The sequence below is a fragment of the Capronia coronata genome (assembly GCF_000585585.1).
Source record: "Capronia coronata CBS 617.96 chromosome Unknown acBCG-supercont1.11, whole genome shotgun sequence".
Lineage (NCBI taxonomy): Eukaryota > Fungi > Ascomycota > Eurotiomycetes > Chaetothyriales > Herpotrichiellaceae > Capronia > Capronia coronata.
This window is the reverse complement of record NW_006912903.1, coordinates 669,783-685,803: the sequence shown is the minus strand read 5'-3', so window position 1 is coordinate 685,803 and position 16,021 is coordinate 669,783. Positions and strand designations below refer to the sequence as shown.

General features: G+C 51.8%; 6 protein-coding genes across 6 annotated transcripts; 4 read left to right on the top strand and 2 right to left on the bottom strand.

The window, feature by feature from the left end:
- Positions 1-139: 139 nt before the first annotated feature.
- On the top strand, positions 140-805 carry A1O1_09020 (uncharacterized protein; the record flags this gene model as incomplete). The annotated part of the gene is made up of 1 exon (XM_007729877.1): positions 140-805. The coding sequence occupies one exon, from the start codon at positions 140-142 to the stop codon at positions 803-805; it is 666 nt and encodes a 221-aa protein (XP_007728067.1).
- A 1,784-nt stretch (positions 806-2,589) lies between these two features.
- On the top strand, positions 2,590-4,481 carry A1O1_09019 (uncharacterized protein; the record flags this gene model as incomplete). The annotated part of the gene is made up of 2 exons (XM_007729876.1): positions 2,590-2,870; positions 2,933-4,481. 2 exons carry the CDS (start codon positions 2,590-2,592, stop codon positions 4,479-4,481), a joined length of 1,830 nt encoding a protein of 609 aa, XP_007728066.1.
- Positions 4,482-5,164: 683 nt separating this feature from the next.
- Positions 5,165-5,797, bottom strand: A1O1_09018 (uncharacterized protein; the record flags this gene model as incomplete). The annotated part of the gene is made up of 1 exon (XM_007729875.1): positions 5,165-5,797. One exon carries the CDS (start codon positions 5,795-5,797, stop codon positions 5,165-5,167), a length of 633 nt encoding a protein of 210 aa, XP_007728065.1.
- Positions 5,798-9,082: 3,285 nt separating this feature from the next.
- A1O1_09017 (uncharacterized protein) lies at positions 9,083-10,088 on the bottom strand (the record flags this gene model as incomplete). Its single annotated transcript, XM_007729874.1, has 2 exons — positions 9,083-9,669; positions 9,749-10,088. 2 exons carry the CDS (start codon positions 10,086-10,088, stop codon positions 9,083-9,085), a joined length of 927 nt encoding a protein of 308 aa, XP_007728064.1.
- Positions 10,089-12,881: 2,793 nt separating this feature from the next.
- Positions 12,882-13,580, top strand: A1O1_09016 (uncharacterized protein; the record flags this gene model as incomplete). Its single annotated transcript, XM_007729873.1, has 1 exon — positions 12,882-13,580. A coding segment is annotated over one exon (699 nt), but the record flags the coding sequence as incomplete, so codon positions are not given.
- Positions 13,581-14,259: 679 nt separating this feature from the next.
- On the top strand, positions 14,260-14,830 carry A1O1_09015 (uncharacterized protein; the record flags this gene model as incomplete). Its single annotated transcript, XM_007729872.1, has 2 exons — positions 14,260-14,626; positions 14,685-14,830. The coding sequence occupies 2 exons, from the start codon at positions 14,260-14,262 to the stop codon at positions 14,828-14,830; spliced, it is 513 nt and encodes a 170-aa protein (XP_007728062.1).
- Positions 14,831-16,021: the final 1,191 nt, after the last annotated feature.

The following is a 16,021-nucleotide window of genomic DNA, read 5'->3' as shown; positions in this document are numbered from 1 at the left end:
GTGTTGAACTCGCAAACCCTAACCTTCGATCCTTTCTCTTTAACACTCTTCACCGCAGCCGGTAAGACGCCTCATTTTGCCTGACAGACAGCCAGACCTAGATTCCCGCATTCGTTCCAGGCCGCATACCATATCGACGATGTCGTCCACTTCAGTTTCTCAACAATACTCGGGTGAAGAGCTCGAAGCTGCCCACGATACAGATCTCTCGTATATGACCTCTTTCAGCGGGTCTACGCTCACGCTGGAGGAGGAACTTGCCGATGTGTCTGATAACACATTTACCGACGCCGAGATCGGCAACAACAACGAATATCCCGAAGAAGATCAGGGCCAGACTGCGGAACGCCAACCTGAGCAACATCAACCGAGCATCGTGTGTAGTATTGAAACCTGTCACCGACATCACAACATGTCCTTCGTCCGGCTCAACGAAGCAGCTCTCGAAAAGTGGCGCCGTGACCTCGAAGCACTCGGGAGCTCAGAGGACCCTATCATGGTCACGGAAGCCGACGGTGCAACTCACCCTACCGCAATAGATCAGCTATTCAAGCACGCTCTCGCGATGTACAACTGGATGACAGACTCGGTGGCGCCCTACATGGTTGCGCTCGAAGCCGACAAGGAGGCACTGCAGCATGAAAACAAGAACCTAACAGAACATATCAACCTACTGCAAGATCATGCTGAAGAGCTGTTGGAGGCTTATTCGACGGAGTATGAGACAAGGAGACTCAAAACAGCGATGCTCGAAGAGGTCGTGGACATGGTCGGCAACATCGCCGAGCGGATTCGCACTCTATAATGGAGACCAAGCAAGGGGCGGCTTTGGGGAGCGTCTGCCATCCGATATCACAATAGGGCAATACGGATTTGCATGGCGTGGCTGGACCAAGGCTGCGGACCGGTCGTCCGGTCGATCCGGTCGATGTGTCCACGAAGAACACCTGCCCAGCTCCTCAAGAACACCTGCCCAGCTCCTCAAGCTTCCTGGTGAGATGGTCGGCAAAGGTCCCTCGTGCCGTGTGTTTTCTTCTGCTTGGTGGAGACGGCCATGCGCTGTTGGAGGATTATCACTTGGATACGCTAACACGCGAGAAATAACTCACGCTCAGTCCCCTTTGTGCGGTTATTTTCTGGAACGCAGGCTGTCGAGGGTTCATAGGATCAGATGAAGGCATGGATTCCGTCAAGTGACACACGTGTACGCGGAGTTTCCACCCTCGCTATCGCGTTACTGGATCCGGTCCGATTCTCTACTCTGCCACGGACTCATGCGGTGGCGTGGAGAGTGTGGGACTACAGATCATCCGTTCTTTGTAGTATCTGTAGTTGCCGGGGTGTATTATCCATTACTACACAGTATGCTCTGTATGGTGCTTGATGCTGCTACCCACTGCCTTCAACACACTTCTTACTACTGAGGCTCAAATAAAGGGGCGATCATGTGACCGCGGGCGGATCTGATAAATCACGTGATCATACATCTCCCGCAAGCTTGGCATCCTTGGCATAATTCGGGCGCAATAATTGCCGCTCTTGACCTCCGGGCAGCGGGTGTCAATACTCCTCGCAACGCCACTGAGGCCATCAATCACTTCTGATCCATCATGGCGACTCTTCTAGACTGCCCTCCAGGGACTACAGTTGCTCGAGCTCAAGCCTATTTACGTACCAAGCACACATCGCATGGAGTGTGTGGTATTTGGCGAGTACAGGCTAGAACTGACGATCACACGTTAACCCACTTCGATATTGGGACCTGGCAACTCTCGGCGCCAATAGGAGCAATGGATGTCGAGATCCACGGCAGCGATAGCAAAACTGATAGCATAAATGAGGAGACGGGAACTGGCCCTGAACTAACCCTCCTAACTGCTAGTCAAACACGGGGCACGCAGACTGGAAAGGACCGATTCTCGTTGCCGACTACTGCCACGGTCCACGCTCCAAGCACACCTGCCCTTTAGGGAACGCTTGATTGATTGATTGATTCAGCCCCAATTTGGTGACCGCGAAGGGGCCACGGAGGCTGCTTTCTTAGGAGAGCTTCGAAAGGCTTGTCTGGACTTCCCTCAAGCTGGAACGGCAGCTACAGCTTGGCGCGATTTTGCTCGAGCCTCGTGGTATGAGTACTTGGAAGATCTGGCTCGGGACGATCATCGCCTTGTTGATCGATGGCCCGCCCATACTCTTCGTACTGGATATGAATGCGACGTCGGACTGCTTGATACTTCGACCTTGGTGGAGTCTAGACCCTTGCGCCTTGTCTATTGCACCCATCGCGACATGCTCATTGCACGACGACCCTTGTGCGACGTGGCCATCGGTGCTTTATCGGACAGGTAAGTGGGACATCTTCTGAAGAAACAAGCCCGCCTGATCCCGTCTCGTGGTCGACAAATATCTGGTCGTGATATGGATCCATATCAGATTTGATAAGATAAAATTTTCACTTATCAATCTATATAATCTTGATCCTACTCTTGAAGGCCTTGGGCCCCTGAAACCATTCAGCCCGACTGCTTCCCTGCTGCACATTGCATTAAAGAGCTTGGCTTACTTGCTCTTCCTCAATACACCTCCAAGATGAGGCTCCGTTTTCCTCAGGCACTCAGCGTGGCGTTGGACCGCGGCAAGTCCAACGATGTTGACACTCCAGGCTCGGCTGCTGGGGATGGAGATGCAGATCTCACCACTCACAAGTTCACCGACAAGGAAGCTGCCGTTCCAGGGGATTCTGATAATTCCAGCCAGGGAGATGATGTGAATGAGAAGCCCATTGACACTGATGCTCAACGTGGTGTGCAAGCCGCCGAGGCCGTGACTGAGGTTTGGACCAAACGCGATTTGATCATCGCTTATGTCCTGTAAGACAAGCAACCTCAACCGAGCTTCTACACATACCTGAATGAACTAACGCATCATTTAGTATCTGGATCATTGAATTCATGCTCGCCTTCTCCTCCGGTATTGTCAGCACATTGACTCCCTACGTCACGAGTTCGTTCGAAATGCACTCCTTGACCGCCACTACCAGCATCATCTCGAGTTTGATCGCCGGTATTTTCAAGCTTCCTTTCGCCAAAATCATGGATATTTGGGGTCGGCCACAAGCGCTGATCGTGATGGTCGCCTCCATCACCCTCGGTCTCATCATGATGGCTGGCTGCAACAACGTCGAGACGTACTGCGCCGCCCAGGTCTTCTACAGCGTTGGATACAATGGGATTGATTTTGCCATGACCATCTTCATTGCCGATACCTCGAAACTGCGAAACCGGTCGTTCATGATCGCGCTGGCATCATCGCCCTGGCTAGCTGTGACGTGGGCGTATGGTCCAGCAGCCAACAGCATCCTGAAGACCATTGGGTTCAGATGGGGGTTTGGGATCTGGTGCATCATCTTGCCAGTCATCTGCACCCCTCTCTGCCTGCTCTTCATGTACAACCAACGAAAGGCGGACAAGATGGGTCTCATTCCACCGCGTCCTAGCCGAGGAACACCGTTCCAAACCTTCATCTACTACTGCCGCGAGTTCGACGTCATTGGCCTTCTACTCATCAGCGCTGGGCTGGCACTCTTCCTTCTCTCCTTCAGCATCTACTCGTACCAGAAGGACGAGTGGCGCTCGCCCTTGATTATCTGCTTCATCATCTTCGGGGGACTGTTGATTATCGCCTTCGCCCTGTACGAGAAGTATCTTGCGCCAGTGACTTTCATCCCATGGCCACTGCTGAAGAACCGCACCGTCATCTTCACGTACACCATGGCCTTCAGTCTCTACTGCGCCTGGTACATCTGGGACAGTTACTTCTATTCGCTGTGTATCGTGGTGTTCAGACAGACGATCACGCAGGCCACATACATCGGCAACATCTACACGATCGGATCGACGTTCTGGGCCTTGGTCCTCGGTGTGGCCATCCGCTTCAACGGACGTCTCAAGTGGTACGCTCTATGCTTTGGGGTGCCTATGACCATCCTGGGCGTTGGCCTCATGATTCATTTCCGCCAACCGGACAACAAGATCTCGTATATCGTCATGACACAGATCTTCATCGCCTTTGGCGGAGGTACCCTGGTCATCTGCGAGCAGATGACGGTCATGGCCGTCTCGCGCCACCAGCACATCCCTGCCGTGCTCGCCATCGAGGCCATGGTGTGCAACATCGGCAGCTCGGTTGGGTCGACCATCGCCGCCGCCATGTGGACCGGTATCTTCCCCAAGAAGCTGCAGGAGAACCTGCCGGCCAGCGCTCAAGCCAACTTCGCCAGCATCTACGGCGACTTGACCGTCCAGTCCAGCTACCCGCCCGGCAGCCCGACCCGCATCGCCATCGATAAATCCTACGGCCAGACTCAAAAGCTGATGCTGATCACCGCCACCTGCCTCTACTCCATCACCTTGGGTTCGACCATGCTGTGGGAGGACGTCGATGTCAAGAACATGAAACAACGAACCAAGGGGTTGATCTGAGAGAAAAGAGGAGGGACAGGCAAAAAAGCATACATGCATACATATACAGAATGGTGTCACAACAGCACATAAAATTTATCCGGGGACACCACATGTTGTTGGTCATAAGGTCGACAGACAGGACTGCTTTTACCTAGCTGTCATTCCGTCAAGAGTTTGCCGAGCGAAACGGCAATGTCAGCTCGAGGGCATCCTTCATTTGCCTATATACACGAAAGACATATCCTCACCACTTAAAATGGGGGTTGAAATACGAAAACTCCCAATAATAACACAAATCTACATACCTGATACGCTCAATCCTTGTTTTTTCCCTTTTCTTATATCTGTTTACCTCATTATCACACTACCAGACATGATAAGCGGCTGTTCTTCGAATCAAAAACACCAAGACAAACTTTTCTCATATCATATCGCCGTTGAAGAACTCGATATCATATATGTCTTTCGATATTAATCAATAGATAACCATGCCAGTTTACCATATATGTATATATATATATATATGTGTGTGTGTGTGTGTGTGTGTGTGTGTGTGTGTGTATGTAGAGAGATATATAGAGAGATATGTGTGTGCGTGCCTATATATATATATATATATATATAACATACTTATATGGTTATATTACAATGCTCCTTTCCTTCTCCGTCCTTTACTCATTGCCATTTTGATTTTATTTCTCTCATTCTTCCCGAAGAGAAATCACCTCCTCCGTGGACAAGATGGCGCCAAAAGCAAACCCAAACCCCCTCAACCCAGCCTCATACTGCACGCGATTCGCACTCCCCGAAGCATCGCGAACCAACCAAGTCTCATAGCCACAATTAAACGCACTCCGCCCTGTGGTATCGACGCAACAATCAGTCATGACGCCACAGACGACGACGCGTTCGATGTTCGCGGCGTCCAGCACCTCGGCGAGATTCGTGTTGATGAAGGCGTCGTACGTGTTCTTGGGCACGACCTTGGGCCATTCTCGGACAGTCTCAGACGAGGCTTCGGGGAAAGAGTGGCCTAGGGGGATGGGTTTAGCCGTGTATCCTTTCGGAAGGAAGCGGTGCAGGAGCTCCATGAGCTGCCAATCCTCGGAGCCGGCGGCGATGGAGCCCTCCGGACCCCATTTCCGGACGAGTTGGTTGGGCGAGGGCGTGGTCGTGAGTTCGGATTCGGTGTGTCCGTGCTGGGTGAAGATCAGGGGCGCTGAGGTTTGGCGGAAGTGCTTGACCAGGCGGAGGATGTTGGGGAGGGCGGCGGTGGTCATGGATTCGAAGAAGTTCTGCATGTCGATTACGAGGAGGGCGGTTTTGGGCGGCATTCTTCAGAGTTGACTCTGGAGGTTATCGGTACGATGGTTGGATACTAGGATGGTTGGAGTGTACCAAGATGTATATGGGGGAGCTGATTCCTGAACAGTGAATTGGGATAAATAGACTAGAATAGTCCGTGTCCAGAGGGGACTCAGTCGTGAATTGTAATGTCGCTCCTAGATCAGATTTCCAATGGTCGTCCAGTGGCGAAGTTGATTAAGGGGGAGGTAGGTATTGAAGATGGGTCAGTGGCTCGCTTGCTCCCTCGCTCGCTTGGGTGATCGTGGTGGTTGCTGGTATACTCTGTCGCCTCTTGGAACGGCTTGACCTAAGTTGTGGTTTGTTCCTGGTACCCCAAACAGTCCTGTCAGTCAGTAGCTGATGATCCTCCTGTCGTGGCTTGTGTAGTCGATGAACAGATGTGAAGGGATCAGCTATCAGAGATGCGGTGACGTGCGGTATCCTCGCTTCGAAGGTGCATGGTTGATCTTGACGGTGGACAGAACTAGAACAATATTGCCGATTCAATGCGAGTATGCGAGAAGCGAAAAAGACAACCCCGAAGTGCCGTGATTGCAGGTTCTGTTTGGATGCTTCACTTGTTTACGCCTTCTCCTTCTTGATCATCATCAGATCGACTCTCCCCGTTGTGGTGTGTGAAGAAGTACGTATCTTAGTAATGGCTTGACTCCCCTGGCAAGTGACGTCAACTTCTGCGAGTATCAGGTTGTCAAGTATCCTAGATGATAGATATCAATCTCCCATCTGCATCTATCTCCTTTTGTTTCCATCCAGAGCAGAATGCACCGGCGTTAGACAAAACAGCAGTGAGAGGATACTGATACTCTTGTCTCGCACAGTGATGGCTTCTGGGAGAACCGACCCACAAACCACGACCAGACAGAAACCTACCTCCTACCCCTTGAACAATGAACAGGGAGGATTATGGTCGTCGAGCAGGTGGTGAGCAGTCGAAATAAGAACGCCGACGGCATTCCGCAACCAGTCCCAAACAGTCGCAAAAACGACTAAGGTTGTCCTCAGCCTGATCGCGGCGCCAACGCGAAGGTTGCGAGAATATAGTGAGTGAGTGGATCCCCGGACGCAGAAATGCGGATACGTATTGCCTCTTTGGGCGGCGGTGGGTTCTAACTCAGCCTCGTCGCATACAATTTTCAATCTGACACTGGAATGGAATGGAGGGTTTTCTGAGTGAAACAGGTAAACTGACAAAGTCCTCTCGGCAAGGCCATGTACCCATTAGTGCCTGCATACAGTGTCTCGTGCTGAAGAGATCCGATCAAGCCAGAAGGCTTGCACAGCAGAACACAGCGCAGCACAGCATCTAACCTGACCAGAGGCGGCCTCATACTGAATCCGAGTGACCAGAAAAAGGGGGGGTTTATGACTCCATGGAATAAACGTCGCAGCCTGTCTATCCCGTTAAGATATGCGCCTCCAGCTGCTGCGGCTTCAACAGCGGCAAGTGTGTCGGCACTGTGGTCGCTGTTGAAGCCGCAGCAGCATGTGCTGGCCTTATGAAAAGTGAAAATTCAATCCAGCGAACCCGTCCTTTCGCAGTGCCTCAGCCACCGGATATTCATCTCAGCATGACAGACAATTCCAGGGTCCCTGTCCGCTCTGGCATTGACAGTCTGTCTTTAAGTGCTTGCTAACAGACCCCGCGGCGCGGCCGCTCTTCGATGTCCCTGATGGCTTGAGCCTTGCATTCAGCCTAGTGAGCAGGTGGGCATTATTCGAACATCTCGAGCGCCGTTGCTTCATCTTTTGCTGTTCAGCGATGAGAAGAAAGGAATATTTCTTGTATCTAGCCACCTCGAGCTGTAGACTTTTTCTGGGAGAAGAAGAAGAGGTGTTTCATGCCCTGTGAATGGCTCAAGTCGAATTGTCTAGCATCATCAGCAATTGCTGCTTGGTGGTCCCAAGAATGATGCAAATTAAAGTAGCCCTGTACCTACCATAGATGGTCATTTGGATTTGATGAGAACTGAAATTGCCCTGAGAAGTGACTCAGAAAAGAAGAAAGTGATTGACTGTATGGACACATATGCCCCCTTCAGCAGAGGAAAGCCTCCAGGCTCCAGGTTGAGAAAAGAAAAAAAAGGAGGATCAGCTTCAGGGTAGGAGGTCAATGTAGATATATGACATATTCTCGACCTGCATTCCACATGACGTGCAACTGGTCTGCCACATGCCACATAGGCTGCCTGATTCTTCTGCGTTCGACGTCGGTGTCTAGTAAGCGGTGTATATTGCATACAGTAAGTGCTCGTGTTCCGTCCTCTGGAGAAGAAGTCAAACACTACGGATCCATGTCATCAGGGGTGATAAGAAGCCCTTCACACCACTAGCGATCGCACCTAACGTTGATTCAAATTTCAGGTCAAGTTTCCCTATCACACACAGTCTGACATATTCATTTGTTTCAGTTTCGCGAGAAATTGTCGACAAGTCGAGGCTGGTGATTGATTCTCCTCGGACTTAAGCCTTGATCTTCCTTCGAGGGTTGATGGGTGGTCCAACTAGTGTGTTTGCTAGAGAGTAGAGTTACATCTGGAAGACGCCGGACCGTGGTAGAGGCAACGGTTGCGCCAGCTGTTTCGGTTCGACCCTTCGGCAATTGTAACTCTGGTCGTGATGGGTTGCACATGGCGGGCTCATCATTTCCGGTAGCAAGACGCCTAGAACGAATCTCACCATGTCCAGCCGAGGATGGAGACCACGTCCCAACCCCTACCTCCTTACCCGATTTCTGCGCGCACCTCACGCAAAAGACAAAAGAAAGACTCAGGAGCTGCTCCCTAATTGCGCTTCATCTTGATTATCGATATCTGTCTATGGGTTGCGCATCATTCACGTCTCAAGTTATGCGACTTCAAATACGGCCTTGCGTTCAGCAAATCAGAGGATTTGCTCTGCTCCAAAGAACAGTGGTCCTGGACCATCCTGCAACCAGAACGCAAGAAATACTGGTTCAATGCATCGACGGGAGGCAGACAATTCTCCCTCCAAGAGAATGGTACATGACAACAGCAGACCTGGGGGGTTTGAAAGAAACAATGTCGTCTTTAAGACGGTTCGAACTGGTGCCTGCCAAACTGCAATCTATGAGGAGCTGTTCTCCAGCACGAAAAGATCACGGACTGCCACATGATAAAGTATCTGACAACTCTCTCGCACTATGCTGATCTTCCACGGAACCTCTGAATCACCTTTCTATATTTCAGGCACAGGTAACCTCACGCGATCTTGTACCACCACCTGTGAAGATTTCACGGGACAGATCCATTCGAGCCCAGAAAGACCACAAGCACAGCAGCGAAAGCAGAAGTGATGGCGAAACATTCGGCTCTGGTAGGTCTTGCGACAAGTGTCAGAATGGTTGAGAAGAGCACCGTGCAAGCCACAATGGCCACCATCCTAATCAGAGGGTCCTGAATGAAGAAGAGCCCGAATGCACTGAGAGCCGGCAGCACCGAAGCCAGAATCGTGCTCAAAGTGTCAATGGCCACCGAGACGTGGCCGTCAGGATAGTAAACAATCGGCCTCGGCTGGCCGTGACTGGCCCATGCCTCCTCGACCGACAGCGGATCATGCAACTTGCGGCCCATGACTGGATGGTAGACGCGCCTGAGCAGCTTGTCGATCAACTTGGAAAGTGCATCTTTCCGCGTGTTGCTCCCATCCAGCGAAGCCAGATCATGTATATGTTCCTCGTCCCACGTCTCGAACTCGTGAGCCCGGAGAAAGTGCCGACCACTCCCATAAGGCATTCCCAGACATTCGTGTAAGGGGAGCAAATCGGCCTTCTTCACCGGAGCCAGACGCTGGAGAGAGGCGAATCGAAGCTGTGCCTCGCCTGAACGGGGAAGACATGGTCGACAAATGTCAGTCAAGGAACGGTTCTTTCGATCGAAGGAAAAGAGAGGCAAAGGTACACAGAGAAAGAAGAAGCCGAAAAGAAGCAAAAGAGGTAGACCTGCCATAATTTTTCAGCAGCTTTCGAAGCTCGAGCGTCCGGCTCCATTGTTCTGCTGCTCTTTCCGACTTATGGGGCCCCTTTAACGCGGAGATGTCGTATTCGGACGCGTTCTTCACGGGGTCCTTGGCCTCGCGGTCCGACTGGATGGACATGCAGAGTTCGTGCTCAAGATTGATTATCTCGCCTTGCATGACCAGAAGGTCTCTGGCGTGCAGGATGAGGAACCTCCGGAAGATCGCCAGGCTTGGATACGTCCCCATATAGCCTGCAAGTGCATTGTATCCATTCATTGACATCGTAGCCTTCCTGCCGCTTTGTGTTTGGGTTAGAGAGAAAAAGAGCCTTTCCACCTAAGGATGAAGCCAAGTGGGATATTTTTGGGCTGGGCTGGCAAGAGGCTCTTGCACCGAAAGGAAGAATGTAGCAGAAAGAGAGATAAGGGAGAGGGGGAAGAGAATGAGATGGCATGGAGGGAGGGAGGGAGGTCGCCCGGGGCATGCAACCTCTCTTCTCGTCCCCCCTCCCTCCCTCGTCTTGACTCTTACCAGTTTGCAGCAGGCTCTGCGTTGGCATGCACCCTAACCACGAATGGTCGCCATGCAGCGAACGAGACCAGTAGCAGTACTTAGCGTCAAGTGTGATTGAGTGCCGCCGTCCATCAAGTCTAAATGGCTGCAAGCAGGGTACGGCCACTATCTTGCCGACGGTCTCTCGTTTAGAAGCGAGAAGATTTCATCACGAACAGATGTTCTTTGCCCTCGCCGCGGCGTGTTGATAGTATGAACGGCCTTGGAAGTCGTAGGGTATACAATGGCACTCAATGGCGCCCAATAGTATGAGTGTGTGGGTGGTGACCCCTGACCTTTGAGCCTGATTGATGCATGGATTTCCTGCCAGAAAAAGAAGGGTGGTGTCACCGTCACACTCAGGCCAATGGATGGAGAGAGTGTTTGAGAGCCTCCTGTCCCCGATGCAAAACATAAAAAGGGCACATAGCTCCCTCACTGGGACCTGTACGATCGCTCACTCACTCTCCTTCATCTTCTTCTTCGTCTTCTTCTTCGTCTCGCTCTCGGCCGTATGTATAGCCACGCAGTTCACCCTTTTTTTTGCGTCTTTCCATCGAGAGTTCTTTGTCTCCGACCTGGAAAAATAATCCCCGTTCCACCAACCGGCCTAGTCGACTTGCCCGCTGAAAGGCCCGACACCAAATCGGGGCCAGCTCCGTAAGAGAGACTGCATGAGCTCTTTCTTGATTTCATTCTCATTCTCATTTCGTCTGTCTCATGCAAGCACTGCCGTTATTGTTGCTGTTGCCGTTGCTGTTGATCACATACCCTCTGAAACTGTGCTCGCTGAACAATGTGCAACCCGTAATCTCTAGGGCTTTAGGTGAGTGTGGAAGAGGGACGAATGTGGCGCCAAGCAGATGGGGGCCAATGTCACAGGGGTGATTTCTACCAATGTGGCTGTACGCCCGCGCCCTGTACGAGGGTACTGGGGACAATCGCAGAAGAAAAAGGGGTCTCCTCGATGGCATGCACGGCCTTCAATTACCGAACGATGCAACAGGAACGGGCAGATGGTGTACCATTTGCATTGTTCCGATACAAGACTCACCATGATTCGACTTCATGTCGACGCTTTGCTTGTCTTCTCTTTCACTTCAGGACTTCTCATCGGAAAGGGAAGAACGCGAGGACTACTGGGGAGAGCAACGAGAGAGTTTCCACAGTCCCATGGTTCTGATCGGCAAACCAGGTCCAGCACCACTCTGTGAAGGTATGCCACCTGTCCCAGCCATTGGCTATAGCGCCTCTGCGAGCGTTTGGTGTCCTGATCCTGAGTTTTCAAACACAATATCGCCTTCAAGAGCCTAATGGCGCCGTCGTCTCGCGGAACTGTGGAAGGCTTGCTTAGCCAATCAAGCTAGCAGGGACCATTTTCAGGCCAGCAAACCAAGCTCGAGCTCTAAACCCGCCGAAGTGACCCTTTTTACTTGCTCTCGCTTGACAACCATCGAGCCGGATCGATCATGCTGCCCTGTCGGATAACGCAGGCACACGCGGATGTGCATGCAAGACCGCAGGGGAATATCAACATCCATCGGCCCGTCTGGCATCTCCCAGTGAAGGTGTCCCTCATGGTGCTGTGCAAACTTTATCATGGGTAAAAGAAGTAGGTCTATCAGCGATGGGATAGCCGATTCTCCGCTGCCAGGAATAGCGGATGCCTCAAGGGTCGACCCATGCACTTGCCAATCTGCGACGAATCCTCAGAGTCAGTGAGCACTGCACCCGCAAGGCTGGCATACTTCTGAAGACTTCCTCCCCGTTCGGATTCAGTGCGGGCGTACGTGAGACGTGTTGCCAGTCTGCGCGTGGCTTCGGGCTAACGCTCGTTGCAAGGACGACGACGCTCTTCATTCAGATTGCCATCAGACTCATCTTGCGGCTCCACGCCTTGCAAGTCTCGCAACGTGGATTCGTGCCTGGCCAGCCACAGCGACAGCCGTAGTCTGGAATATCGGAGCCATGCTTCGCCCTCTTTCGCTCCAGATAGTACGTGTTTTCCTCCCTTGACTTGCCTTCCAGTATACCCCTTTCTTTTCCGCCGCTGCTGTTTGATACGAGGTCTGTACATTTGAATCTGCGCTTGCAACTGCATTCGAGATACCAGCATTTCTTTCCAGCTTCTGAGTTTAGCCGTCCACATTGACTGATCGTCTTCAACGCAATCAATCTTCGCACCCCACGGATCCGCTCTGCAGGCCTCATTTCGGCATCATGGTCCTAGAACTCCGCATCGAGATCATACTCCCTCATTCCAACCCTGCTATTTCCATCGTTTCCATCAGTGATTCTGTGCTTGGTAGCGGTGGCCCAGTTCATATTGTGGTCCGACCATCATGCGAAGATGGTTATCCTAATGCCAGGAAGGATGGTGATGATAAACATGTCCATGTGCCTGCAAAGCGAGACAGGCCTGGGTATACTGGTGGAGCGGAAACAAATGCTCTGGTTGAGGTCCACGACCTGCAGAATGATGGTAAAGCTCTGTACACTTGCGCGGGCACTGGCAACTTGGATTGCAAAGGGGCATCTTGGCGGCCGCAAGGCTTGTTCCGCCAGTTGTATCGCTATGTACCTCGCATACGAGGCGGTGTCAGCGCAGCCTCTCCGGCTCCCACCGCTGGCAACCATGAGATCGGCATAAGGCAATATAGTAATGCCAGTGGCAGCGTTCTTCCACCCTACCTGAGGATCGCTAGCAACTTCCTTGCATTGAACTTGAGGCCGTCTGGTCAGGGATCTTATCATGGTGCCCGACTGGATGGCGGTGCCTGTCATGTGTTTGATCACGAGGGTATACCGTCTATTTGCCCCCTGCGATCTCCCGCTTCCGGTCCGTGCATCCTCCGACAGAGAGAATTGGACGACTTCAGAGGCCTGATTGTGATCGTAGGCCGCCCTGATGGTCGGCATGACTCACTGTCCACAAGTATGGACACATGCGCAGATGCGCATAGCGTCATCACTAAGGCCACGGCCAGTTCGTTGGGGTTCAAGGTGCTAGATGAGAGCAAGAAATGTCGACGGAGGGTTGCTGGGAACCACGAGATCGAGTCTTTGGGAAGCATTGTGATCCCCATGAGGATGCGTTGCGAGAGGGGAATGAGAGAGGTGGAATTCGATGTCTTTGAAGACCTCGCTGGACACCGGGCAATCCTCAGCTCATCTCTAACTAAGGATCTTGGGCATCTGATCCGATTGCAGTGTGCAGAATGCAACAGAGGTCACGGAACAAAATGACTGACCGGTGAAGGGGAAAATCCCCTGAGCGGAGAGAGGGAGGGTTGTCTGGCACTTTGATTTGTTACCTTTCGTGACGTGGCATCGGCTGTCCAGATGCTGGTAGTCGGCCGTTTTTGTACAAGACCTTTTCGCATAGATCGAACAATATGAGGCGGAACGAATTAGGTCCTGAGACTGCGCATAGCACATCCTCAGGCAACAATGCAACCGCATATCGGACCACCTCCAAAGGCCCTGATAGCCTTGGATAGATCCGAAAGTACTCGCTGTCAGGATCATTTTGTTGTCTCTTTCCCTAGTCAGTCTGATCAGGCATCAGGGCGCCTGCCCAGCTGCAGGACGGTGTGAAGCGCCCGACGACCATGGTAGCTATGTGGTATTTTCAACCGTGCAAGGATGAGTTTCTCGCACGACCGGGCCTCATATGTTGGTATTCGAGAGGTTATCGTTCGCTCCCCACTTGTAGGAGGTGTCCAATTGCCCGTCTGCACTGGTGCTGGGAGGTCTTTGACGATATTTGAGGAAAGCACGAAAGCCTCCGCCTTGACTGAGCGGCAGACGGCATTCTCAACTCCATCTCTCAAGCCGTCTTATTCTGTCACATCTCCATTTCGAAATAGAGCGAAAAGTCGCTAGAAGTACCTCCAGCATCATGGCTAATCCAGACCCAGTCCCAGTTAGAGTGCTCAGCGATCTAACTATGATATGGGAGGATGTGGAAGCGGCCATAGACGGCCAGGCACCGTGTCGTACAATATCCCAGAAGTTCTTGGATAAGCTTGGTGAGAGCCCTCGACTCAACCAGGGCATTGAAGGCCAACTCCACTGTGGTCACCATGAAGATTTCGTGGGGAAAGTGGAATTACGAATCGAAGGGATAGACGACATCACGCTTGACGACAGAGCGGTGTTCTGTGTCGTCAGGGACAGCAGCCGGGAGCTAGTCTTGAACCTGTCAGACTACCAGCAGCCGCACAACAGACCAGCAATCTTGCCCTTTGGGTTTTCGGTGTCAAAAGGTTTGTCATTCCCCTAGATCTGTTTCTTCAAGACGTGACCACTAACAGAGCTTGTTAGACGATGCCCGTAGAAGGGAGGCCGAATATCAACGACAGAGGAGGGAAGAACAGGAGAAGAGCAAAGCGAAAGACGCAGCATACAAGAAGAGACTGGATGAACAAGCAGCGAAGGAGGAACAAGACAAAGTGGCTTTTTCTAGCTGATGGTTTCTTTGTATTCCTTTGGGAAGGAACATACAGAGGTTTTACCTTGGATTGAAGCGCTTGCTTGAGATACACCAAATACGGCCTTGCCGCTTTACTAGGACGTTAGGTAATCAGCTCAACGTAGGCTTACTAAGCCTGAGCATAATTTGCCAGCCCATAACAGCCTGCTGCCAGCTCTCCCTCCTGTCCTTAGGTATGATTAGCCATTCTCGCCGATTTCCCTCTGTGGTTTGTGTCCAGACCTGAGCAGTCCAGCCTGTACAATCTCAGGTCGGCCTTCATGAGGTGTGAATACGCAGCTCTGATGCCACATGTGGTTGGTCAGTTCATCTCTCTTGCAAGATCAAGGAACGAATACAGTCTTGTATAAATAGACCAGATGATCTGTATCAATCTTGAGTCGTTCTTTAGCACTCGCAAAAGGCAGGACCCAGGAGGTGGTGATCGAGGAAGAAGGTGGTCAAGCAGAGTTTGCGTTTTCACTCATCTCACGTAGAGTGAAAGTAGAGACAGCCCTTTCCAAACATTGCACCTGATCCCTCGCCTTAAGATAAGAGCGCTCACAGGAGAGGACTTGGTCACAACAACAAGTTTTACGAGCGTTTTTCTCCGACTGGCATTTTCTGTTTTTCCATCTGTGGTTCGCAAAGCTGGAGAAACAGTGGGGCCGAAAAGGGGCTCAGCCTTGTCCAGCTGGAGTTCCAACCACACCTCCTTCCAGCTAACTAACCCTCGAGTTCTAGTCGACCCAACGGGTTCAGGGTGTCGATTTGTCGCAGGAACTGTCTCTGTGGGGTGATGAGGTTGTGTACGTCAGCCGGGAGTCGCAGTGATGGAAGATAGCAGAAGACTAGGACCGAATTGTTTGGCCTGCGAATCAGGTGAAGCGACGTCAGAAGTAACGTGAAGCAGAGCAGCGGCTATACTGATGTTACTAGATCATAATAAATGCCATGGTAAGCTAATAGAGGCATGTTACTTGCGCAGGACACTGACGGGACTGTGGTCGACCAATGGCCAACGCCTACCTACCTATGGTCGGCCGCACTATCTACCGTCAGCGGCTGCTTTGGAAGGCTAGCTAGGGGTCTCTTCACGCCAACCCATAGTCACTTTTGACGAATCCCGCAAGATGAAGGATAGTTTTCTTCTCGACTACTAGGGTTAGTCGAGCCTTCGAAGCTGACA